This window comes from Bos javanicus, chromosome 13 (assembly GCF_032452875.1).
Source record: "Bos javanicus breed banteng chromosome 13, ARS-OSU_banteng_1.0, whole genome shotgun sequence".
Taxonomy (NCBI): Eukaryota; Metazoa; Chordata; class Mammalia; order Artiodactyla; family Bovidae; genus Bos; species Bos javanicus.
This window is the reverse complement of record NC_083880.1, coordinates 64,064,914-64,089,654: the sequence shown is the minus strand read 5'-3', so window position 1 is coordinate 64,089,654 and position 24,741 is coordinate 64,064,914. Positions and strand designations below refer to the sequence as shown.

Genomic DNA, 24,741 nt, shown 5'->3' with positions numbered 1-24,741 from the left:
AATCTCTTACAAAAGGGTAATGTAACAGCATTGCCATTGCTGCCTCTGGAGAAAGCTGTTTAGGAACAGGTAGTTGGAGGAAGTTAGAAATCTGTTGCTATCCTCCTGGCTCCCATTTGTGCCTGCTCTTTGGCAGAAAAGTCGTTTTTGACTCCAGCAGTTGTTTGAGCAGCAGCCCTAGTTGCCAGTGCTGTTAATAACTTTGAGTCTCAGTGTGTCCTTAAGTATATCAGTGAAAAATTAGGATGGAGGTGATGATAGAGATGAACCAGGCCTTGTTCGGTAGCCTCCATTTTAGCTCCCAGCTTACTGTTAACTTTTTGAAAGAAGGAAGATGAGAGAAGAGTGGAGAATAGCCACTAGTGGAAGAAGGAAGAGTTTTAAATATCTGTACCAAATGAGTTGCAATTTCTCAGAGAAATGTGATAACATTGAAATCAAATAGTCAAGGTTTAAAATACTTTTGGTTAGTCTTTGTTTTAAAGTTTATTTTGTTTGATACAAGTACTGCTACCCAGCTTCCTTTTTATTTTCATGTAATACCTTATTTCATACCCTCATGTTCAGTCTGTGTTTTGTTTTAGATCTGATGAGTCTCTTGAAGGCATTGTGTATCTGGGTCTTGTTTTTGTATCTATTTAGCTACTCTGTGTCTTTTGATTGGAGCATTTAGCCATTCAGGTTTAAAGTAATTGATGGTATATACTTTCTGCCATTTGTTGATTTTATTCTGATTGTTTTGCAATTCTTTTGTGTTCCTTATTTTTTTTCTCTCTCTCTTCCCTTGTGATTTGATGACTATCTTTAGTATTATGTTTGGATTCCTTTCTATTTTGCATGTGTGTATTATAGATTTTTGCTTTGTGATTACCATGAGATTTGTATATAGCTCTGTGGGTGTGTAAATTAAGTTCAAACACATTCTAACAACTCTGCATTTTTATTCTCTCCCCAACCACGTTTAATGTTTTGACATTATATTTTACCTCTTCTTGTTTTGTGAATCCCTTAACTACTTACTGTGGATAGAAATGATATACTACTTTAACTTTTTAACCTTCCTACTAGTTTTATATGTGGTCGATCTGCCTTTACTGTATGCTTTACTTTATAAATAAGTTGTTGTGTTTTTTTTTACCGTGCCACACAGCTTTCAGGATCTTAGTTCGCCAACCAGAGGTCAGATCTGTTCGCCCTCCAGTGGAAGCGCAGAATCCTAACCACTGGATTGCCAGGGAATTCCCCATAATTCTGATATTTCTAGTTGTGGTCTTTTTTTTTTTTTAGAGAAGTCCTTCTAACATTTCTTCTAAAGCCAGTTTAGTGACACTGAACTTTCAGCTTTTGCTTATCTGCACAACTCTTCATCTCTCCTTCAAATCTGAATGATAGCCTTGCTGGGTAAGCTATTCTTGGTTGTAGGTTTCTTCCTTTCATCTCTTTGATTATATCATGCCACTTTTGGTCTGTAACGTTTCTGCCGAAAACAGTTCATGGTCCCGTGGGAATTCCTTTGTATGTAACTATTTGCATTTTCTCTTGCTGCTTTTTTTTTTTTCTTCTTTTGGCCACGCTGTGTGGCTTGTGGGATCTCAGGTCCACAACCAGGGATTGAACCCCAACAATGGCAGTGAAAGAGCTGAATCCTAACCACTAGACAACTGGGAACTCCCTACTCTTGCTGCTTTTAAGATTCTTTGTCTTTAACTTTTGCCATTTTAATTATAGTATATCTTGGTGTGGACCTCTCTGGGTTCATCTTGTTTGGGACTCTGTACTAAGTCCTAGATGTGGATGTCTGTGTCCTTTGCCAGGTTAGGGAAGTTTTCAACTCTAATTTTTCGAATAAATTCTATACCCTTTTGTGTCTTCTCCTATTTGGGCCTCTAAACTGCTAATGTTAGTATGCTTGCAGTTTTCCAAGAGATTTCTTAAGCTATCCTCATTTTCATAAGTTCTTTTTTCTGTTCAGCTTGTGTGATTTCCATTACTCTGACTTCCTGTTTGCTGATCTGTTCCTCTGTATTGTCTAATCCACTGTTGATTACATCTAGTGTATTTTAAATTTCAGTTATTGTGTCCTTCAGCTCTGTTTGGTTCTTCTTTGTATTTTCTAACTCTTAATTTCTCACTTTGTTCATTCATTCTTCCAAGTTTGTTGAGCATCTTATGATCATTACCTTGTACTCTTTGTCAGATGGATTGTTTATCTCCACTAACTTCTTCTTTGGTTTTGTTTTGTTACTCTGTTTGAAACATACTCCTCTATCTCCTTGTTTTACCTAAATCTATTTATTTCTATTGCTTTGACCAAAAGGTTCATTCAGGTTTTTCCACTGTTATGGAAAAATCTGAACAAACCTTTTGGCCAACCCAATATGTAGTAGGTAGGCCAGTTATTGTATATTTCCCAATTTTGGAGAAGTAGCCTTATACAGGAGACGTCCTATGGGGCCCAGCTGCATGCTACTCTTGGTCACTTAGAGCTGTATACCCTTGGGGTGCCCTCTGTGGACTGTGTGGGTCATTTTGTTGTTGGGGGGCCGTGTACTGTGGACATGCTGGTAGGCAAGGCTGGCTCCCAGCCTAGTTGGCTGCCAGGTCCTGCCTCATGGATGGCTGCCAACCCACTGGTGGTGGGCCTGGCACAACTGTCTACAGGATCCCAGGGGTCTCAGATCTGGTGTTGGCCCATAGGTGGGAAGGGCCAGATCCCTCAGAGGCTGAGGCTGGTGCTGGCCTGCTAGTGGGTGGGTAAAGCCCCCAGGACTAATAGGCTAGAGGGCTAGAGGGAGTACTCCAAAATGTCTCTTGCCAGCACCAGTATCTTCATGGTAGAACAAGGTCCCCCATTGGGCTGCTACCAATATCTGTGTCCCCAGGTAGTGTCCCAGTTGATACCTTCCTCTCCAGGAGGCTCTGCAAGATTAGCAAGTGTTTCTGACCCAGGCTCCTTTCAAGTTACTGCCTCTGTATTGGGAGACCATGTGAGATTTGACATGCACCCTTTAAGAGCACAGTCTCTTTCTTACAGCCTTCTAGCTGTCCTGTACACAAGCCCTGCTGACCTTTAAAGCTAGGTGTTCTGGGGACTCATCGTCCCAGTGCAGAATCCCTACGCTGGGGATCTTTGTGTGTGTCTGTAACCCCTCATTTCTTGGGGAAAACACCTGCAACTGTGATTATCCTCTCCTTTGTGGGTCCTTACCTGGGGATGTGGGTTTTGACTATACCATGTCTAACTTTTTTAGCCAAATGTTTAATTTACTTTATTTTCTCCTGATACAGGTGTTCTTGGCTGTGTGAATTTTCTTCTCAACTTGTTGGGCTATATTCTTTAGGTTCCAGTGTGTAGTATTCTCCTTATTTCTAAAGGTTTTGCTGTTTTGGTTTCTTTTTTAACCCAGAACCAAAGGTTTTGTTGTTGTTTTAAAGTGGAAAAGCCATGGTTTTATTTTAAATTTATAATTTTGGTGCATTGTCACCAGAGTAATTTGACTCTCCTATTGTTACTTTTGAATTTATTAAGATTTTCTTTATGGCCTTTCTTAAAGGTTAATTTTTATTGATTGGAAACTTAAAAATTGGCTTTTTCTTGATAAAAAATAGTTAAGCAATAGTTATTTCTCTAATAATTATTTATTAATACCTAGTTCATATATCCAGAGGAGGCAATGGCAGCCCACTTCAGTACTCTTGCCTGGAAAATCCCATGGACGGAGGAGCCTGGTGGGCTGCAGTCCATGGGGTTGCTAAGAGTCGGACACGACTGAGCGACTTCACTTTCACTTTTCACTTTCATGCATTGGAGAAGGAAATGGCAACCCACTCCAGTGTTCTTGCCTGGAGAATCTCAGGAACAGGAGAGCCTGGTGGGCTGCCGTCTATGGGGTCGCACAGAGTCGGACACGACTGAAGTGACTTAGCAGCAGCAGCAGCAGTTCATATATCCATCTAAAATTTTTTAAGGTTTATCTGTGTTTGGCTACACTGGATCTTCATTGCTGCATGCGGGCTTTCTCTAGTTGTGGCGAGCAGGGGCCGCTCTCCAGTTGTGGTATGTGGGCTTCTCGTTGCAGTGGCTTCTCTTGTTGTGGAGCACAGGCTGTAGGCACACGGGCTTCAGTAGTTGCAGCATGTAAGCTGAGTAGTTGTGGTGCATGAGCTTAGTTGCTCCTTAGCATGTGGGATTCTCCTGCATCAGGGATCAAACCCATGTCCCCTGCATTAGCAGGCGGGTTCATAACCAGTGGACCACCAGTGAAGCCCTATCTAAAATTTTGAGGTTGTAGGACTTCCCTGGTGGTACAGTGGATAAGAATCTGCCAGTGCAGGGGACACTGTTCGATCTCTGTTTCAGGAAGATTCTACATGCTGCAGAGCAACTATGCCCACGAGCCACAGCTACTGAGCCTGTGTGCTGCAACTACGGAAACCCATGTGCCTAGAGCCTCTGTTGCACAACAAGAGAGGCCACTGCACTGAGAAGCCCACTCACTGCAACTAGAGAGTAGCCCTCTCCACCTGCACACAGTCATGAAGACCCAACACATCCGAAAATGTTTAAAAATAAATAAAAATAAAATAAAAATTTGAGATTATAAAATCTGTATTTGGCAATAATGTGAAACTTTAGCAGCCCAGTTAAAGACATTGTAGACATATTTTCTTAAGAGGGAAATTTTTCCTGATGCATACCAAAATTATGCAGTTTCCATACATAAGTTTCTATATATACAATAAAGAATGCTTTAAAACTTGAACTGAAAATTTAATGAAAAATAAAAGGTATAGCTAGTATAGATAAAATAGGAAAAAAGTATAGGTCTTGTATTTAGTATATGTACAAAGTAGTATATATGGGTTTCCCTGGTAGCTCAGCTGGTAAAAAATCCTCCTGCTATGCAGGAAACCCTGATTGGTTCCTGGGTCAGAAAGATCCCCTGGAGAAGGGATAGGCTACCCATTCCAGTATTCTTGGGCTTCCCTGGTGGCTCAGATGATAAGAATCCACCTGCAATGTGGGAGACCTGGGTTTGGTCCCTGTTGGGAAAATCCCCTGGAGAAGGGAACAGCTACACAGTCCAGTATTCTTGCCTGGCGAATTCCATGGACAGAGGAGCCTGTCAGGTGACAGTCTATAGAGTCTCAAAGAGTCAGACACAGCTGAGCGACTTTCACTTCACATATATGTATGTGTATATATTCTTTTTCCTTACAGGTTATTAGGCAATATTGAGTGTAGTTCCCTGTGCTATACAGTAGGTTTTTGTTGGTCTTCTGTTTTATATATAGTAGTGTATATATGGTAATGTGAACCTCCTAGTTTATCACTCCCCCTTTCCCCTTTAGTAACCATAAGTTTTTTTTCTGTGTCTGTGAGTCTTTTTCTGTTTTGTAAATAAATTGATTTGTATCTTCTTTGTTTTTTTTCAAGATTCTGCATGTCCTGTGATATTTGTCTTTGTCTGACTTCAGATAATCTCTAGGTCCATCAGTATAATTGCAAATGGCATTATTTCATTCTTTTTTATAGTTAAGTAGTATCTTCCATTTGTGTGTGTGTGTATCTGTATACACACACACCCCACATCTTCTTTATCCTGTCAATTGATATTTAGGTTGTTTCCATGTCTTGGCTATTGTAAATAGTGCTACAGTGAGTATTGGGGTGCATGTATCTTTTTGAATTATAGGTTTGTTCAGTATATGCCCAGAAGTGGGAATGTAGATAACTAGTTTAAAGGAACCTCCATACTGTTCCCCATAGTGGCTGTACCAATTTATACTCCTGCCAACAGTGTAGAAGGATTTATTTTTCTCTACACCCTCTCCAGCATTTATTATTTATAGACTCTTGATGATAGCCATTCTGACCAGAGTGAGGTGATACCTCATTGAAGTTTTGATTTGCATTTCTCTGATAATTAACTAGTGATGTTGAACATTTTTTCATGTGCTTGTTGGCCATCTGTATGTCGTCTTTGGAGAAATGTCTAGCTCTTCTATTCATTTTTTGATTAGGTTGTTTGTTTTTTTTTGAACTGAGTTTGTGAGTCAATTTTATAATTTGGAAATTAATCCCCTGTCAGTCACTTCATTTGCAAATATTTGCTCTATTCTGTATGTTGTCTTTTGTTTATGGTTTCCTTTGCTGTGCAAAAGCTTTTAAGTTTAATTTGGTTTTTCCATTTATTTTTATTTCTATCGTTCTAGGAGAAGAATCCGAAAAGATATTGCTGCAGTTTATGTCAAAGAGTGTTCTAATCTGACCAATTTAAAAAATGAATGTATAGGGAAGTTTCTAAAGCTTAGAGTCCCAGTTTCATAATTCTGGCATACATCCCTGAGTTTTGGTTCTATATTCTTTAAATTGCTTGTTGATGGAGTTATTCTTTACATTTGTAACTCCATGGACTAATAGCCCACCGGGCTCCTCTGTCCTTGGAATCCTCCAGGCAAGAATACTGGAATGGGTAGCCATACCCATCTCACCCAGGGATCGAACCTGGGTCTCCTGCATTGCAGGCAGATACTTTACCATCTGAGCCACCAGGGAAGCCCAATGAGGTGCTCTAAGATCTCTGGGTGGGGGGAACTATTCTTTGCATATTTCATGAAAACCCTGTTTTATTGTTATCTGAACATGTCTGAGTTGACTTGATAAATTGTCATGTTTGTGTTCTGATGGAAGGATGGGTCACCTCTGTAATTTCTGTATAATACTTTACCTTTTTTTTGTTGTTGTTAGGCTATTTATTTGACTGCTACCTTAAAATACAGGCCGTAAAAATGCCAGCTTGTTTGGACTTAGAAGATGACCTGGACAAATGATAAAAATTAAGAAAAACATTTTGGTGAGTGAAAACTTATATGAGAGTAAATATGGCTCAACTCAATTCCTACCAGTGGAATGACACTACCAAAGTTATATAGCGAAATTCTCTTAAAATGCCTTCTGTTTCTCTGAAATTAAGACCTTGATCTTGCTCTTTTTTTATTCTCTCTGTGAATCCACAGACCTCCCAAGAGGCACATGATAACACTTAAATGCATTTTAAATACCTGGTCTCTTCCAGCATTCCACCAAACCCAGCATAACTCACTGAGGCCTAGTGTTCTACCAGGCTTCCCAGGTGGCTCAGATGGTAAAGAATCTGCCTGCAGTTCAAGAGACCCAGGTTTGATCCTTGGGTAGGGAAGATCCTCTGGAGAAGGGAATGGCTACCCACTCCAGTATTCTTGCCTGGAAAAATCCCATGAACAGAGGCGCCTGGTAGACTACAGTCCATGGGGTTGCAAAGAATAGAACACGACTGAGCAACTTAACACTCTAGTGTTCTACCAGTTTTGTAAGTTATACTTGGATTTAACTCAATCCAGGTTAGACTTAGACTTATTAGACTTAATTAGAAACTGACTAGACTTAATTAGAAATTGAAAACTGATGGCTGGTGGGCCATACGCAGCAGTGTGTTTCATTTGGCCCATAGGGTATTTTCCAGAAATATGAATCTGTTCTTAAATTTGGAGATTTTACTCAACATATGGATTTTGTGCTTAGTCGCTCAGTTGTGTCCCACTCTGCGACGCCATGGACTGTAGCCTGTCACGCTCCTCTATTCACGGGGATTCTTTAGGCAAGAATGCTGCTGCTGCTAAGTCACTTCAGTCCGACTCTGTGTGACCCCATAGATGGCAGCCCATCAGGTTCCCCCGTCCCTGGGATTCTCCAGGCAAGAACACTGGAGTGGGTTGCCATTTCCTTCTCCAATGCGTGAAAGTGAAAAGTGAAAATGAAGTCGCTCAGTCATGTCCGACTCTTGGCGACTTCATGGACCGCAGCCTACCAGGCTCCTCCACCCATGGGATTTTCCAGGCAAGAGTGGGGTGCCATTGCCTTCTCCTTAGGCAAGAATATTGGAGTGGATTGTCATGCCCTCCTTCAGGGGATTTTCCCAACCCAGGGATTGTACCCAGGTCTCCCACATTGGAGGCAGATTCATTACTGTCTGAGCCACCAGTCTTTTCTTAAAATTCAGAATGTTAGTCCTGTGCCTGCGCAACTCCTTCCATCCCTCCAGAAAGAAAGTAATAAAAGTGGAGCAAAGTAGCAAGTGCCTAGCATAGATGGGTATTCGAGTTTCCCATTGCTCAAACCATTCATACGTATATGCAAATACATTTGATATTCAACATTCTTCCCTTATTTTACACACCTGAAGCCTGTAGGTATATGAATTTGTGGTTTCTGAGGTGTATAATAGTGTCTTATCTTTTTACTCAAATGGCAGATAATCTGAATAGTCTGTGACAATCTTTTAATGATTATTCACATATAAATCTGAATATGTATAAATACATATATTTATATCTGAAAAGACTCTTATAAGTAGCTAAATATATGTAATATATGTGAAAAGTAGATTTATATTTTTATAAATATGTATTCAAATATATATATTTAAAACCTACTGTGATTTGGAAGATATTCATACATAAGCTGTTTCACATTTCCTATGTCTGGCGGAATTTTACTGTGAAACAGTATGGTGTTTCTGGTATGCTTGCTTTTCCCTTTTTAAAAAAAATTTTTTTTAACTCTTTATTATGATCAGTTTCAAATATATGTAAATTATAGTACAGATAAAAATACAGTGAACACCCATATACCCATCATCTATAATTAGCCATTATTAACATCTTGTTAGGTGGGTCAGTGGTAAAAGAATCCGCCTTCAAAGTCGAGTTTGATCCCTGGGTCAGGAAGATGCCCTGGAGAAGGAAATAGCAACCCACATCCGTATTCTTGCCTGGGAAATCCCATGAACAGAGGAGTATCTGGTGGGCTACAGTCCATGGGGTCACAAACTCAGATATGACTTAGCAACTAAACAACAACATTTGGTTGATCTGGTTTTTTTTTTTCCTGAATTATTTTAAAGTAAACTATAGACATCATGACATTTTACCTCTAAATGCTTCAGTATGCATCTCGTGGGACTTCCCCAGGGGTCAGTGATTAAGACTCTGGACTTCCATTGCAGGGTTCGGTCCTTGGTCAGGAACTAAGATCCCATGTGCCACGTGGCATGGCCTAAAAGATAAATGCTTATTATCTCTTAAGAGATAGTAAGCACATTGTCCTTTATAACCACAGCACCATTATTATCACACCTAACAAAGTTAGTAGCTGACTTCTTGTCTGCCAGTAGAGAGTTTTCCAAATCTGGATGCACAGCCTACATGCCATGACCAAGCAGGGATTTGTTTGTTTGGTTTCTTTTCTTTGACTTTTGTAGGGGAGTTTTGCCGGGGATCTTAGTTCCCTGACCAAGACTAAGGATCAAAACCGTGCCCCGTGCAGTAGAAGCCTGGAGCCCTAACTAGTGGACCACCAGGGAATTCCCAGGCAGCAGCTTTTAAACCCTTAGAATATTTTTTAGTTTTATTTATTTACCTTTAAAGTTCCTTGATATCAGTAAAATGTAGAGAGTGATTGACTAAGGGCAATGGTATTTATAAAGGATTTTCTGAATGCTGTTTTTTCTTAACCATTCAAATTATACTATTCCTTTGTAACACTGATGGTGCTAGAAAAGGTTATAATTGCCAGACTATAAGGTACTCTGCTCAAATGTAAATTTTTTTTTCGTATTTACAACAGAGAAATTTTCCCCCTTAAGGTTGCTTAGGTTAGTTTTTGAAAAGCCTTTGCTCTTGAAGTTTACTGACTATTTAAAACAGAACCGTTAATTTTTAAAAGTTGATTCTTTTTTCCTATTTGTGCAGGAAATATAATCATAGTACAGCATATGCAGCTTTCCTTTTTCCTAATGACTTATAGCATATTTGGAAAATAGGAAAATTTACCAGCAATCTTGCCAACCTAGTACAATCACTATTTGTATTTTAGTTGATTTATTTTCAGTCCTTTTTTCTTAATCATCTTTAAAAAAAAAAAACCCATAGTTGTAATTATGCTTTATGTAAGGAATTTTTTTTAATTAGAAGATTTGTGTGAGGTTCTTATTTCCTTGCCATTCTTGCTTAACACACATTGATAAAAATTGATGTTTATTCATTCACTTTTGGATTAAGAATGTGATCATTAGTCCCAAAGATAATGGAGGAAATGGCCATGTGGTGTGGTCTTTAATATTTGTGTTCTTTGGTAGGCAACATAACTGAAAATAGCAGAAAATTTGAGTTCTCTAAACCTAAAAGTTAAAAAGTAATTTGGTTCTGTCCTAGACGTAGTTCTTTGCCTCTGTAAACATGTGGTAACCAGTTGTTTTCCTTTTGCAAAAGTATTTCTTTTTTCTTTTTTTTTCTTTCAAAACTTTTTCTTTCTTTTTTTTCTGTTTCTGAATCATTATTTTTAGCTATGCCACTATCAATAACCCTTTAAAAGTTATTTTAAATGGTCCTTGTGAAAGACTTTGGAATTTTAGGTAGTCATGCAGATGCTCTTAGTTAGGTCAGGTTGTCCTTTGCAGGTTGAAGAGGAGGACTTTAGAAACCTTGGTTGCTCTGAAGCATTTGTTAGGACAGGAGTAAGCAGAGTCTTGTGGTCAGCCTGAGTCTTGCTCTGTGGGGGTCAACCAAAGGCTTATATGAATTAACTCTTAGAAGATACCTATTTTAGTTTCTTGTGATCTCTTGTTCCTTTCTGCCTATATTCTAGGCTAACAAAATAAAAGGAATTTTAGTTAAAACTGGTAAATTTTTATTTCTAGTATCTTTAAGAACTTATAGAATATCTTAATTAAAATAGTTTATCCTCACTGTAATTTTTAATTTACTTTATAGTATTTTGTTATTACTTGTCAAATAAATTAGTTTTCATAGAACTATATATTGTTGATTGTGTAAGTATGTGTTGTAATACTTTTTTGTATCTTCTGTTTTGAAAGGTTTTTTTATTGTCCACTTGACATATGCTTCTGGAATAATATTCACCATGGTTTTGAATGACCTTCCAAACTTAGAAGACATCTATACTTCCTTGTGTTCATCAACAGTAGAAGACTCAGAGATGGATTTTGACTCTGGACTAGAAGATGATGACTCAAAAAGTGATAGTATTTTGGAGGATTCCACAATCTTTGTGGCCTTCAAAGGAAATATAGATGATAAAGACTTCAAATGGAAATTGGACACAATATTGGAGAATGTGCCCAATTTGTTACACATGGGTAATTTGCTTAATTATTTTTCCTTTTGTTACTGTTTTTGAATTGCCCTTCTGTGGTTATCTTGAGTTTTACAAAGGTTGAAAGGCTGATTTTAATTGCAAAGTTGGAATTTTAGGATTTTTTTTCATAGAAATGCTGTTGTATTTTTTTAAGTACATGGAGTGACTGAATATAAAGCATTGCTTAGCATTGTAATCCTTAAATTATCTGTTCTAATGGATAGGAGCAGGCTTCCCAGGTGGCTCAGTAGTAAAGAATCCAGCTGCAATGCAGGAGGCGCAAGAGACACAGGTTCAATCCCTGGGTCGGCTAGATCCAGCCCCTGGAGGAGGAAATGGCAATCCATTTCAGTATTCTTGCCTGGGAAATCCCATGGACAGAGGAGCCTGGCAAGCTACAGTCCATGGGATCACAAAAGAGTTGGACATGACTGAGTGACTAAACAACAACAACAAAAATGGATGGGAGTAATTCTCCAGACCCAAATTTATTTATTGTTTTTAGCTCTCTGGTCTTTAGTTTCCTTTCCTATAAAATGACTGGCTCTTTGAGGCCACTTAAAGCTTACAAAAATCTTTTACTCCATGGCTTTTTTGGCTTTACTTAAAATGTATTTGAAATTTGTTGTCTTAAATTTTAGATCAGAGGTTAACTAATAGCCCACTGGAACCAGTGTGCAGCCATGTGTTACATACTTTAGTTTTTCTGATTATTTTTTTGTTTGTTTATTTGTTTTCTGGTGTTTGAATTTCATTGCCAGTGCTTCAAGAAATAGATATTTTACATTAAAATTCAGATTTTGGATTTGTCTTTATACAGGAAAGGTCTAATAATATTGAACTCTCCTATCCCAGGTGGTGCTAAGTAGCAGCTGCCGCTGAAGATATACCTTCCCCTCACCATAGTCCCATCTGGCCTCTTCACACATTTAGATAGCCTATAGTGGTCTTACGGGAATTTGTGCTTGTCGACTTTGGTTTATATGTTCTCCATCTTTTCTGGTTAGCACAGTTATTTAATCCCTTCAGACATAGTGCAAAGCCTAGATTTTATCCTTTTATCACAAATCTTAAGTGCTAACCAACTTTTTTAGGTTTTGAGGTCTTATTCTTTAGAATTAATGTCAGGAAGAGAGCTTTTTAATTTTTTTTCAATGGCTCTTTTTTAAAAAAAACTGTTGTTTCAGGCTTCTTTCTAGTTATGGATTATTTAATACATTATTAGGGAATTTTATGGTGAAAGTTGTAATTGCCACCATAATCATGTTATGATATATCATATTTTAAGGGCTAGCTGGGTCTGATTGTTCATTGTTCTTAATTATCCACATTTTTTCTTGTTTTTAAATAGCTGAATTAGTTTATTAATGGGTTTTAAATACATTAGTAAACTCAGACATGGTTATCAGTTATATTCTTGGTCCAAAAACTATTTTAAGTTAGATGTTCTCAAATATGATGAAAGTTAAGAAAAAAAATTTTTTTTGATAAAATATAGCAGTGTTATAGTTAAAATTTTTTCTGTAGGCTTATCACAAGTAGCTAACATCAAAAGCAAGTTTAATGTTTGTCTGGGCCACATAGGTATAAGATTCCAGTACTGTTCAGACTGAGAAGAAGCCCTGCAGCATTTGTCCTCTGTGGTAGCAGAATCTCAAGCTCCCTGCCTTTTGCTATTTGGATGTATAAGTGTCATGGAAAGGAAAATGGCCTGAAAATCAGAGCTGGATTTTAATGCCATTTTAGTGATAGGTAGCTACTGGATTCTGGGTAAATCTCTTAGATTTTCTGGGCTTCAGTTTCCTCCCCAATAAAATACATTTGGACTGAATCATGCATAATCCTTCCTAAATTTCCTAGATTATATATCTCAGTGTTCTTAGCCAGTGGTCTCTTTTTTTCCATATTAGAACAAGTGGACTCCATGTCTGGATAAACTGATAATGTATAATGGTTTTGGAGATAGAAGGGGCTTTTAGGGAACATGTAGACACTTTCCCCTATCCATGTAAATTTCTTATTTTGAGGACATATATGCCTAAATGACCATTTTCTCAATACTTGAATGTATAATTGAATAGAGGCTACAAAAGATTTGATGTAGCTGAGTTTATAACAAAAGGAAAAATTATTTTGGGGTTGTTGGGGAAAAAATGTTTTTTTATTATTATCTAACTGGACCTCGGATTTGCTTTCCATCTGTAAGCTGTAATTATAAACAACATTACCTGCTCGATTAGTTTAACTTTTGCATTATAATTTAAAAACATCTTCGAAGTTTGCATTGACTTTTCAGGTTTGCTGAAATGTAATGTTTTCTTATCCTAACTGAAATATAGTTGTGAGATTTATGTTGCTTTTCTCCTCAGTTTGGTGTGCTTCAGTGGAAATTCTACTCTTGTTTAAAATAGAAAAAGATTAGAAATCAGAGACGTAAAGAATCAAGACTTAAGCCTTCCTTAAACTGAAGCATTTACAGGACATTGGAAGAAATGTTTGCTCCCTATATCTCTGAATATGTTTCACAGAGATGCTCGGTGAAAATTTAAATATAAGTACTAAAAGTTCAACTTTTTCATTTGAAGAAGTATAATTGCTTAACATTTTATAAGTGAATCTACTATCTTCCTTTTCAGTGCTCTTTCTTTAAACAAGTTTAGTGAATTGTAGCTGTATATTCCCTAATATCCTACAGTTGGCATATCTGCCAGTTGAATTTTTATAGAATTTCACTTAAAATTAGAAACTTAAACTTTCTTAGCTTTTCAGTTCACATACATTAAACTGAGTCTAGAAGTAGACCTTATTCTAGTAATTTAAACTTATCTCTCCCTTCTCTCATATGATCCTTATTCCATCTTACTGCTTTCCATCTATTAAGTGCCTGTGGTATGTCAGGTGCTATGCTAGATTTTTGGCATATTATTATATAATTTAGCACTCACAGTCTCATGAAGTAGTTTTTTCATAGTTTTAGAGAAGAGAAAGGTAAGTTTCAGAAATGTTAAATAACTTGTTCATGATTTCCCAGGTGCTAAGTGGTAAAGCTGAGATTAAATTTAAGGTTTAATACCAAAGCTTAAGCTCTCTCAGCTACTCCATACTGGTATTCTACCTTGTTCTTTTACTTCCTTGTTGTTGTTCATTCCATGTCTTCTGATGGCTAAAACATTACTAATATTATTCTCTTCCTTTCATGACCAAGAATCCAGCAAGCTAAAGGTACAGAAGGTGGAGCCCTGGAATAGCGTGCGTGTGACATTCAATATCCCCCGGGAAGCAGCGGAGCGGCTTCGGATCCTGGCTCAGAGCAACAACCAGCAGCTTCGGGATCTGGGAATTCTCTCCGTTCAGATTGAAGGTACATGTTTGGTTCCAGATTATAGGAATACTAGAATATAGCATGATTTATAGCATGTGCCGCTTTGTCTGTTCCTCTTAAGTTGAATTCACAATGCCAGGTAACTCACAGAAAGCTAACCAAAATGATCACATGGATCAGAGCCTTGTCGTGGTGAAGAAGGGGCTTGCATAGCTCAATGAAGCTATGACAAAATGTGGTCCACTGGAGAAGGGAATGGCAAACCACTCCAGTATTTTTGCCTTAAGAACCCCAAGAACAGTATGAAAAGGCAAAAAATATGATACCAGAAGGTGAGCTTCCCAGGTTGATAGGTGTCCAATGTGCTACTGGAGAAAAGCAGAGAAATAGCTCCAGAAAGAGAGCTGGGCCAAAGTGGAAACATTGCTGAATTGTGTATGTGTCTGATGGTGAAAGTAAAGTCTGATGCTGTAAAGAACAATATTGCATAGGAACCTTGAATGTTAGGTCCATGAATGAAGGTAAATTGGATATGGTCAAGCAGGAGATGGCAAGAGTAAATATCAACATTTTAGGAATCAGTGAAGTAAAATGGACAGGAATGGGCAAATTTAATTCACATGACCATTATATCTACTACTGTGGGCAAGTATCCCTTAGAAGAAATGGAGTAGCCCTCATAGTCAACAAGAGTCTGAAATGCAGTACTTGGATGCAGTCTCAAAAACAACAGAATGATCTCTGTTCATTTCCAAGCAAACCATTCAACATCACAGTATTCCAAGTCTGTTCCCCAACCACTAATGCTGAAGAAGCTGAAGTTGACTGATTCTATGAAGACCTATAAGACCTTCTAGAACTAACACCAAAAAAAGATGTTCTTTTCATCTTAGGAGAGTGAAATGCAAAAATAGGATGTCAGGAGATACCTAGGTTAACAGGCAAGTTTGGCCTTGGAGTACAAAATGAAGCAAGGCAAAGGCTAACAGTTTTGTCAAGAAAACACACTGGTCACAGCAAACACCCTCTTCCAACAACACAAGAGATGATTCTACACATGGACATCACCAGGTATCAGATTGATTATATTCTTTACAGCCAAAGATGGAGTGGCTCTATATAGTCAGCAAAAACAAGACCTGGAACTGACTGTGGCTCAGATTATCAGCTCCTTATTGCAAAATTCAGGCTTAAATTGAAGAAAGTAGGGAAAACCACTAGACCTAAATCAAATCCCTTATGATGATACAGTAGAGGTGATGAATAGATTAAGGGATTAGATCTGATAGACAGAGTGCCTGAAGAACTATGGACTGAGGTTGTCACATTGTATACAGGAGGCAGTAACCAAAACCATCCCAAAGAAAAAGAAATGCAAGAAGGCAAAGTAGTTGTCTGAGGAGGCCTTACAGATAGCTGAGAAAAGAAGAGAAGCAAAAGGCAAGGAAGAAAGGAAAAGTATACCCAGCTGAATGCAGAGTTCCAGAGAATAGGAAGGAGAGATAAGACCTTCCTATGTGAACAATGTACAGAAATAGAAGAAAACAATAGAATGGGGAAGACTAGAGATCCCTTCAAGAAAGTTGGAGATACCAAAGGAACATTTCATGCAAAGATGGGCACAATAAAGGACTGAAATGGTAAAGACCTAACAGAAGCAGAAGATATTAAGAAGAGGTGGCAAGAATACACAGAAGACCTGTATAAAAAGGTCTTAATGTCCCAGATAACCACAATGGTGTGATCACTTACCTAGAACCATACATCCCAAAGTGTGAAATCAAGTGGGCCTTAGGAAGCATTGCTACAAACAAACCTAGTGGAGGTGATGGAATTCCAGCTGAGCTATTTCAAATCCTAAAAGATGAAGCTGTTAAAGTGCTGCACTCAATATGTCAGCAAATTTGGAAAACTCAGCAGTGGCCACAGTCTGAGGAAAAGGTCGGTTTTCATTCTAGTTCCAAAGAAGGGCAATGCCAAAGAATGTTCAAATTACCATACAATTGCACTCATTTCACATGATAGCAAGGTAATGCTCAAAATCCTTCAAACTAGGCTTCAGCAGTACATGAACCGAGAACTTCCAGATGTACAAGCTTGACTTAGAAAAAACAGGGCAACTAGTGATCAAATTGCCAACGTGTGTTGGGTCATAGAGAAAGTAAGGGAATTCCAGAAGAACATCTGCTTCATTGACTACTTTAAAGCCTTTGACTGTGTGGATAACAACAAACTGTGGAAAATCCTTAAAAAGATGGGATTGTACCAGACCACCTTACCGGCCTCCTGAGAAACCTATATGCAGGTCAAGAAGCAACAGTCAGAACTGGACATGGAACAACTAACTGGTTCAAAATTGAAAGACAAGTTCGTCGAGGCTATATATTGTCACCCTACTTTTTTGACTTCTATACAGAGTACATCATGAAAAATGCCAAGCTGAATGAAGCTCAAACTGAAATCGAGATTGTTGGGAGAAATATCAACAACCTCAGATATGCAGATGATACCACTCTAATGCCAGAAAGCTAAGAGGAAGTAAAGAGCCTCTTGATGAAGGTGAAAGAGAAGAGTGAAAAAGCTGGCTTAAAACTCAACACTGAAAAAACTAAGATCATGGCATCTGGTCCCATCACTTCATGGCAAATAGTTGGGGGAAAAGTGGAAACAGTGACAGATTGTGTTTTCTTGGGCTCCAGAATCACCGTGGATGGTGACTGCAGGTACAAAATTAAGACATTTGCTTCTTGGAAGGAAAATTATGACAGACCTAGACAGCGTATTAAAAGAGACATCACTTTGCCAACAAAGGTCCGTCTAGTCAAAGCTATAGTTTTTCCAGTAGTCATGTATGGATTTGAGAGTTGGTCCATAAAGAAGACTGAGTGCTGAAGAATTGATGCTTTTCAACTGTGGTGCTGGAGAAGACTCTTGAGAGTCCCTTGGATAGCAAGGAGATCAAACCAGTCAATCCTAAAGGACGTTAGTCCTGAATATTCATTGGAAGGACTGATGCTGAAGCTAAAGCTCTAATACTCTGGCCACCTGATGCGAAGAGCCAACTCATTGGAAAGGGTCCTGATGCTGGGAAAGTTTGAAGGCAAAAGGAGAAGAGGCGGGCAGAGGATAAGATGGTTGGATGGCATCATGACTCAGTGGACATGAGTTTGAGCAAAGTCAGATAGTGAAGGACAGCGAAGTCTGGTGTGCTGCAGTTCATGGGGTCACAAAGAGTCAGATATGACAGCGACTGAACAACAAGTTACTCGTGTTACCTGTGCTTCACATTGTAGCACTTTAGTATAAAAAGGAGTTGAGGCTCTCGTTGGGTCCTGATGCTTCAGCATCCATAGCCTCAGACTCCATTCCCTTGGACTGATTTTGGCTATCAGTCTGTCCAACATTGGTTTTACTGGCACCCTAACCAAGGACTGATTTGTCTTTTAAACAATATCTAATTTCAGGGCTTCCCTAGCAGTCCAGTGGTAAAGACTTTGCCTCCAATGCAAAGGGTGTAGGTTTGATCCGTGGTCAGGAAGCTAAGACCCCATATACCTTGAGGCCAAAAACCAAAACTTAAAGTAGAAACAATATTGTAACAAATTCAATAAAGACTTTAAAAATGGTCCACATTAAAAAAAAAAAAAAAAACACCTTAAAAAAATACCTAATTTCATCTGCTTCCTTTCACCCAATATGCCTGATTTAGTATTTGTTTTTTATTTATCTAACAGAGGCCCTGAACAATCCTTTTGTAGTAGTATTCATTTGCAGATGTTTTTGTCAGCATGATCTTTTAAAAATGAAAATACGGTACACACACACCTTAAAACCGTGCTATGACTGGCCATTATTTGCAGAATAATGTCCAAACTCTGTATTGTGACCTTGGGCTTTGCATAGTCTGACCTTTACATTTCTCATCTAGTCTTATCTTGTCCAGCTCTCCTCCCTCCTCCTTGCTGTCTGTTGTAGCCTCTTCAGCATTCTTTTGGTTCCTTGAATATACATTTCTTCTTCCTGTCACAGGTCTTTTGCATTGGTGTCTCCTCTGTATGGATATCCCTACCATTCCCTTTTCCATTAGTTATATACCCAGCCTTCAAGTATCAGCTTAGATCTTAAGGATGTGTTTTCTGAACTCCTTGACTGAATCAGAATCTTTTTTCACATGCTCTTGCAAAAGTCTGGTTTTCTTCAGCTCTGATCATTTCTTACACTTCGACTAGAGCAGTTATTTTGATGATTGTTTTGTTCCCCCATGGACTCCAGGCTCCAGTAGGGGCAGAAACCATATTTTGTTTTGCTCACTGTTACATCTTTACTTGCCTGTGCATGTTAAGTCTTTAATAAACATATGCTGAATAAAAGTAAAGGAAGCACATATATAATAGCACTAGTTTGCTTTGGCTCTTGGAGTACATGATAAGCAAAATATGGCTTTGCCTTTATGAACTCAGAAGGAGCTCATGACCTTGATGAGGGAGATAAACCTGAGAGAGGTAACTACCAAGTATGAGGAAGCACAGAGGAGCGTCTGTCTTTTGGTGCCCAACGTACTAAAACCTTCTTTCCCCCTCCTGCGTTGGTGCAAACAGGGTGGCAACCAGTGAGTGATTCCAGCCTTCTCTTGCCCTCGTCAGCCAAGCCCTTCTGACCCTGTGCTTGCATAGGACCCAAAAGTTCCACAAAACCTCAGTAACTGAAAGGTCAACATTTTATGTTTAGGAGTGAGACACATTTTGTGCAGTTAAGATTATAGGTTATTGTGCCCCAGAAGGAGCAATAACAACAAACAGATTGTTAAGAGATTGATTGAGAAATGAGGTGAATTCCATAATTTGATAAATAAGAAACTAGTGGCTTAAACAATAACCAGTTTGTTTTGATTGTCCAAAAGGATTCAGAAAAGTAAAATTAATTCACTGCAATCTATTAAATATAGGATGAACTTTTAGGAAGTGTAGAAGTCAAACAGCTATTGTTAATAACATCATATAGGTTGTTTATGTTTTATAAGCACATCAACATACATTTTTTTTATAAGAAACATATAAGCAGTTTCTTAAAAACCCTAAACATTTTATAGTCTATGTTACCTATTTACCTGAATTATAAGGGCTTTGTGGTAGTGTTTTCAGTGGAGAAAGGAAACACCTTTCTCCACTGAGAGCAGAGTGTGTCTCACTCTTCTCTTTTTTTTTTTAAACCACAAATAAGATATTTTGTTTGTCACCATTAAAAGTCTTCATTTTAAACAGGTTCTTGGACTGTTGGCTTGTATCCATTAGTTTGTTCAGCTTTAGCACCTGTCTCATCCTAGCAGCTTTTCCAGAACTACTGCCTTCGCCATCTCGCTCCGTGAGTTTTCCCTCTTCAAACTGGGGCTTCTTCAGCATTTTTACTTTTCTAACGAAGACATCATGGAGTGGAAAAATAGGTTGGCGAGCTTTTTCTCTGTCTTTTCCAGTGCTGTCTGGAATCAGTTTGTTGACATCCTCCTTCAAGTCATTTGTCTGCACCTCTCAGGTCATGATTTCCATCATCTTCTTGTGAATCTGGCGCACCTGCTGGTGCTGGGCATAAGAGGTCTTCCTAATCTGATTGTTGCGTTTTTTAGTAAAACACACACGAGAACAGATGAAGCACGTTGATATCAACGTGACTTCAGTCATGGTCTGCCATTTTTTGACCATCGAGCACATTTTGTCACAGGTAAGATCCATACCATGGAAATCTCAGGCAGGTTTTGCCCTGAACATCCTCCGTAATTAGCTTGAATTGTCTAAAGGCAGCTTCATCATTCTGCAGATCAGCAAGATTCATTTCAAAAACACAACCCTTGAGGCCATCAGATGTGATTTTGTTTCCTTGAGTTCTTGTGGTCAGTGCTTTCCTACTGTTCCTTGTATTGAACGTAGCTGGTGCTTTCACATCATACCAATCTTTCTTAGAAAATGGGTCAACCACTTTCTTCTTGGCTCCCTTTCTGCCTCCTTTCGTAAGGCGCTTATTCTTGCCGACCGTCTTGGTGACGTTCAGAAAGCCAAAAGGGCAGACGCATAGCTTACTTGAGAACTTCAGTGAGTAGGGCAGAATGCACTGTCTGTATGACCCCAAGTTTCCTCTCTTAATCATTCCTATTTCCTACAGGTCTTCAAAAGAGTAAGACTCCTGTTTATTCCTGTAGCCATAAATTAAAATAGAAATACCAGCATGGAAGCAAAATAGATAACATATAAGAAATTATGAAATTTACATGTGGCAGTGTTTATCATACTACAGAAAAGAGTTTTTTTTTTTTAACATTTGGAGTACAGCTATGTCCCGGGTGATCTCCTTTTCTCTTTCCACATCCACTGGGAATTCAGGCAAAAGTGAAAGTGGTGGCAGCAGCTGTTGCTTTTGTGAAACTGATGACGGGCTCATGCCTTTTAGGTTATAAGAGAAGGTATTGCCACTATTGTGGTGTCTGCTGCAGGGCTGGAGGGACAGGCTGTCCTACACCCAAGGACACACAGTCTTTTCTCCATTGAAGAACACTCCTTGTACCCTTCTTTTGAGTTTTGGCCAGGGAGTTGAGGAGACATCTCTTTTGAGGACATTTTGTGACTCCTCTGTAAATTTATTCTGATTTAAAGTAGGAGTCCGTAAAGGGTCAAAGAGTAAAAATTTTTGGCTCTGTGGGCCAGAAGATCTCTGTCAAGACAACTCAGCTGTGCTGCTATAGTGCAAAAAACAGTCAAAGCAATATGTAAATGAGTGAATGTGGCTGTGTTCTAGTAACACTTATTTATCTGAACAGGCAACAGGCTTGATTTGGCCCATGGGTCATAGTCTTCCAACCCCAGTCAGCAGGTTGGAGAGCCAGTAGTGTTCTCTTCTATGTGTGTTTCCTTGACAACAACTAACTTATGTGCAGCTTGCAAATAGGGAAATAACAGTAGTATAGTATGGAAATTGTGTTTATTCATACATTATTTTTTTTTCCAGGGCAAAGGGAGTTAGAATAGTAGGAATAGAAGGTTAATTGTCCATAAACCGTTTGATCTGTTGCTTTATGGCTGGGAGTCCTTTCAGCTTTTTTTTTTCCAGAAAATTGAGAATGAGAAGTTACACTCATGTACCTTCCCCAGAAGTACGCCCTCAGCATTTCGTGGCTCTCAGCTTGTGAACTTTACTTCCTCCCATGCCCACCTGGAGATGGCAATGGCAACCCACTCCAGTGCTCTCGCCTGGAAAATCCCATGGACAAAGGAGCCTGGTGGGCTGAAGTCCATGGGGTCGCTAAGAGTTGGACACGACTGAGCGACTTCACTCTCACTTTTCACTTTCCTGCCTTGGAGAAGGAAATGGCAACCCACTCCAGTGTTCTTGCCTGGAGAATCCCAGGGACAGGGGAGCCTCATGGGCTGATGTCTATGGGGTCACACAGAGTCAGACACGACTGAAGTGACTTAGCAGTAGCATGCCCACCTGGAGGGCAGCCCCACCAGCTCAAAGCTCCATTGCATCTGCATTCTCTCCCAGCTTTAACCAGGCATTTCCACTCTAGTGTTCGGGTGTGTTGCCTACACCAATTCTTGTTTTCATTAGAGCTCTAGTTACAAAGTCGCATGGGTTTTGAGTTTGCCTCAACAGTGTTTCTCCCATGAAACCTATTATTTTCAGTGTGAGATTTTTATGGACCGTGCGGTTTTCCTGGAATGCAATTGTCATATGGAAAAACTCCTATGATTCTTTGTAAGGTTATGATAAGATGACTTTTCATCATGTAGTCAGTAAATAGCTAATGAGTGCCTGTTATGTACACCAGGTACTGTTCAGTGTTTAAAGGATATAATTAAGGTGGCCATAAAATTTATCTTTTACATTAGGAAATGAAAATAAATAGAGTTACTATGAATAACTATTAATAACTATCCTGGGAGAACAGATATAACGGGGAGTGTGTGTACGTGCTCAGTCATGTCTGACTTTTTGCGACCCCATGGACTGTAGGCTCCTCTGTCCGTGGGATTTTCTAGGCAAGAATACTAGAGCGGGTTGCCATTTCCTACTCCAGAGGATCTTCCTGACCGAATGATCGAGCCCATGTCTCTTGCATTCCTGCATCAGCAGCTAGATTCTTAACCACTAGTGCTACCTCAGAAGCCCATAAAGGAGAGGCAGACAAGAAAATAAGTGAATGAATAACTACATGGAATGTGCTCTGAAGAAGTAACAAGATGTTTTGATAAGGGTGACCTGACCTTGGAAAAAATGATTGGAGAAGACTTTTGGGGCTTGTGACACTTAATCTTAAACGGATAATTGAGAAGATGGTTTATGTGAGGAGTGCAGGAGAACTGCTCTAGGCAGAGAGAACAACTTGTACAAAGGCCTTAAGGTGAAAAGTGGGTTTGTGTGCCTAAGAAAGTAAAAAATCCCACTGAGCCTGAGTCCTTGTTATTGAAAGAGAGACTAGTTTGAATTGAGATTAGAGAGACTGGCAAGGACCACATCTGAGCTGTTAGTAACAGCCACAAGCCACTTTTATGATCTGTTGTCCATTTCAAAAACAAAAGTTCTTCCACCTAGAATGTCTTCACAAATTTAGTATGTTAATAGTTCTTTCCCTTTGGTGGAAACCCTCAAGATCTGTATTCTTTTTCTCTTTTATTCCTAACTCCCATAGGCAATTTAGAACATTGTATATTGTATAGCCCCTGGCGATTGGTCACTTATTGTTAGGATATTTGTTCCCTATTACCAAGCTATCTGCCTGGTCACAATAGTTCATATTTTATCTGTTTATCTAGCTGACCTATATCGTGACAAGACAGAAAACTGCTGTGCCTTCATTGGCTTCATTCTTTGTCATCTTCTCCTAAAACAGTAAGGCAGCATGGTGAATGCAGCCTTTCAAATCCTCAACCACAGGCTAGCTATACTTTTTTCTGTCCACAAGGTGGTGCTGTCTACCAGAGTAAGAATAGTCAAAATTTGGGTTTAAGCTCAGGAAGCATCCCAAAACTTGTTTCAGAGGTCTTTTTATTAAGTGAGGTTTAAATTGCCCCTAACTCTAGTAGTTAACTCCAGCGGGAAAGGAAAAGCATGTGATCTTAAAGGAGCACAAAGGGCTTACAGGGAGTCTGCTTCTTAAAGTGAATAGTGGTTATGTGAGGTTTGCGTTATAATTATTCTTTGAACTGAATTTGTTTCATACATTCTTCTAGGTACATGATATTTACTAAAAAATAAATTTCATCATGTCATTCTAATTTTTAAAAAAATAAAATAAATTACCTCTAACTTTCAGATCAGATCAGATCAGATCAGTCGCTCAGTCGTGTCCGACCCTTTGCGACCCCATGAATCGCAGCACGCCAGGCCTCCCTGTCCATCACCAACTCCCGGAGTTCATTCAGACTCACGTCCATCGAGTCAGTGATGCCATCCAGCCATCTCATCCTCTGTCGTCCCCTTCTCCTCTTGCCCCCAATCCCTCCCAGCATCAGAGTCTTTTCCAATGAGTCAGCTTTTCGTATGAGGTGGCCAAAGTACTGGAGTTTCAGCTTTAGCATCATTCCTTCCAAAGAAATTCCAGGGCTGATCTCCTTCAGAATGGACTGGTTGGATCTCCTTGCAGTCCAAGGGACTCTCAAGAGTCTTCTCCAACACCACACTTCAAAAGCATCAGTTCTTCGGCGCTCAGCCTTCTTCACAGTCCAACTCTCACATCCATACATGACCACAGGAAAAACCATAGCCTTGACTAGACGAACCTTTGTTGGCAAAGTAATGTCTCTGCTTTTCAATATGCTGTCTAGGTTGGTCATAACTTTCCTTCCAAGGAGTAAGCGTCTTTTAATTTCATGGCTGCAGTCACCATCTGCAGTGATTTTGGAGCCCAGAAAAATAAAGTCTGACACTGTTTCCACTGTTTGCCCATCTATTTCCCATGAAGTGGTGGGACCGGATGCCATGATCTTTGTTTTCTGAATGTTGAGCTTTAAGCCAACTTTTTCACTCTCCACTTTCACTTTCATCAAGCAGCTTTTGAGTTCCTCTTCACTAGAGTCTACTCAATTGGAACACTTCTAGTGACATTACCAACCAGGCTATTGTGAGGTTCAAATAAGATACAGTTTCTTAAGCATTAAAATCCCTATACAAATGTTGCTGTTATCATATCTCAGAGGTAGATTAGTAGCCAGGGTATATGCTCTTCATTGCATGA

General features: G+C 39.1%; 1 protein-coding gene and 1 pseudogene across 9 annotated transcripts in view; one reads left to right on the top strand and one right to left on the bottom strand.

Moving 5' to 3' along the window:
• NCOA6 (nuclear receptor coactivator 6) overlaps positions 1 to 24,741 on the top strand; it is a 96,260-nt gene that overhangs the window by 28,650 nt on the left and 42,869 nt on the right. For 8 of the 9 annotated variants that reach the window (XM_061437346.1, XM_061437345.1, XM_061437350.1 and 5 more), the window contains 3 exons: positions 6,752 to 6,857; positions 10,917 to 11,198; positions 14,403 to 14,558. In XM_061437346.1, the coding sequence (XP_061293330.1) occupies positions 10,964 to 11,198; positions 14,403 to 14,558 (391 nt within the window). In that variant the 5' untranslated portion in view covers positions 6,752 to 6,857; positions 10,917 to 10,963. The remainder of the gene's footprint in view (positions 1 to 6,751; positions 6,858 to 10,916; positions 11,199 to 14,402; positions 14,559 to 24,741) is intronic. The other variant, XM_061437343.1, reaches the window with a different exon arrangement.
• Positions 19,673 to 20,910, bottom strand: LOC133259634 (small ribosomal subunit protein eS1-like; annotated as a pseudogene).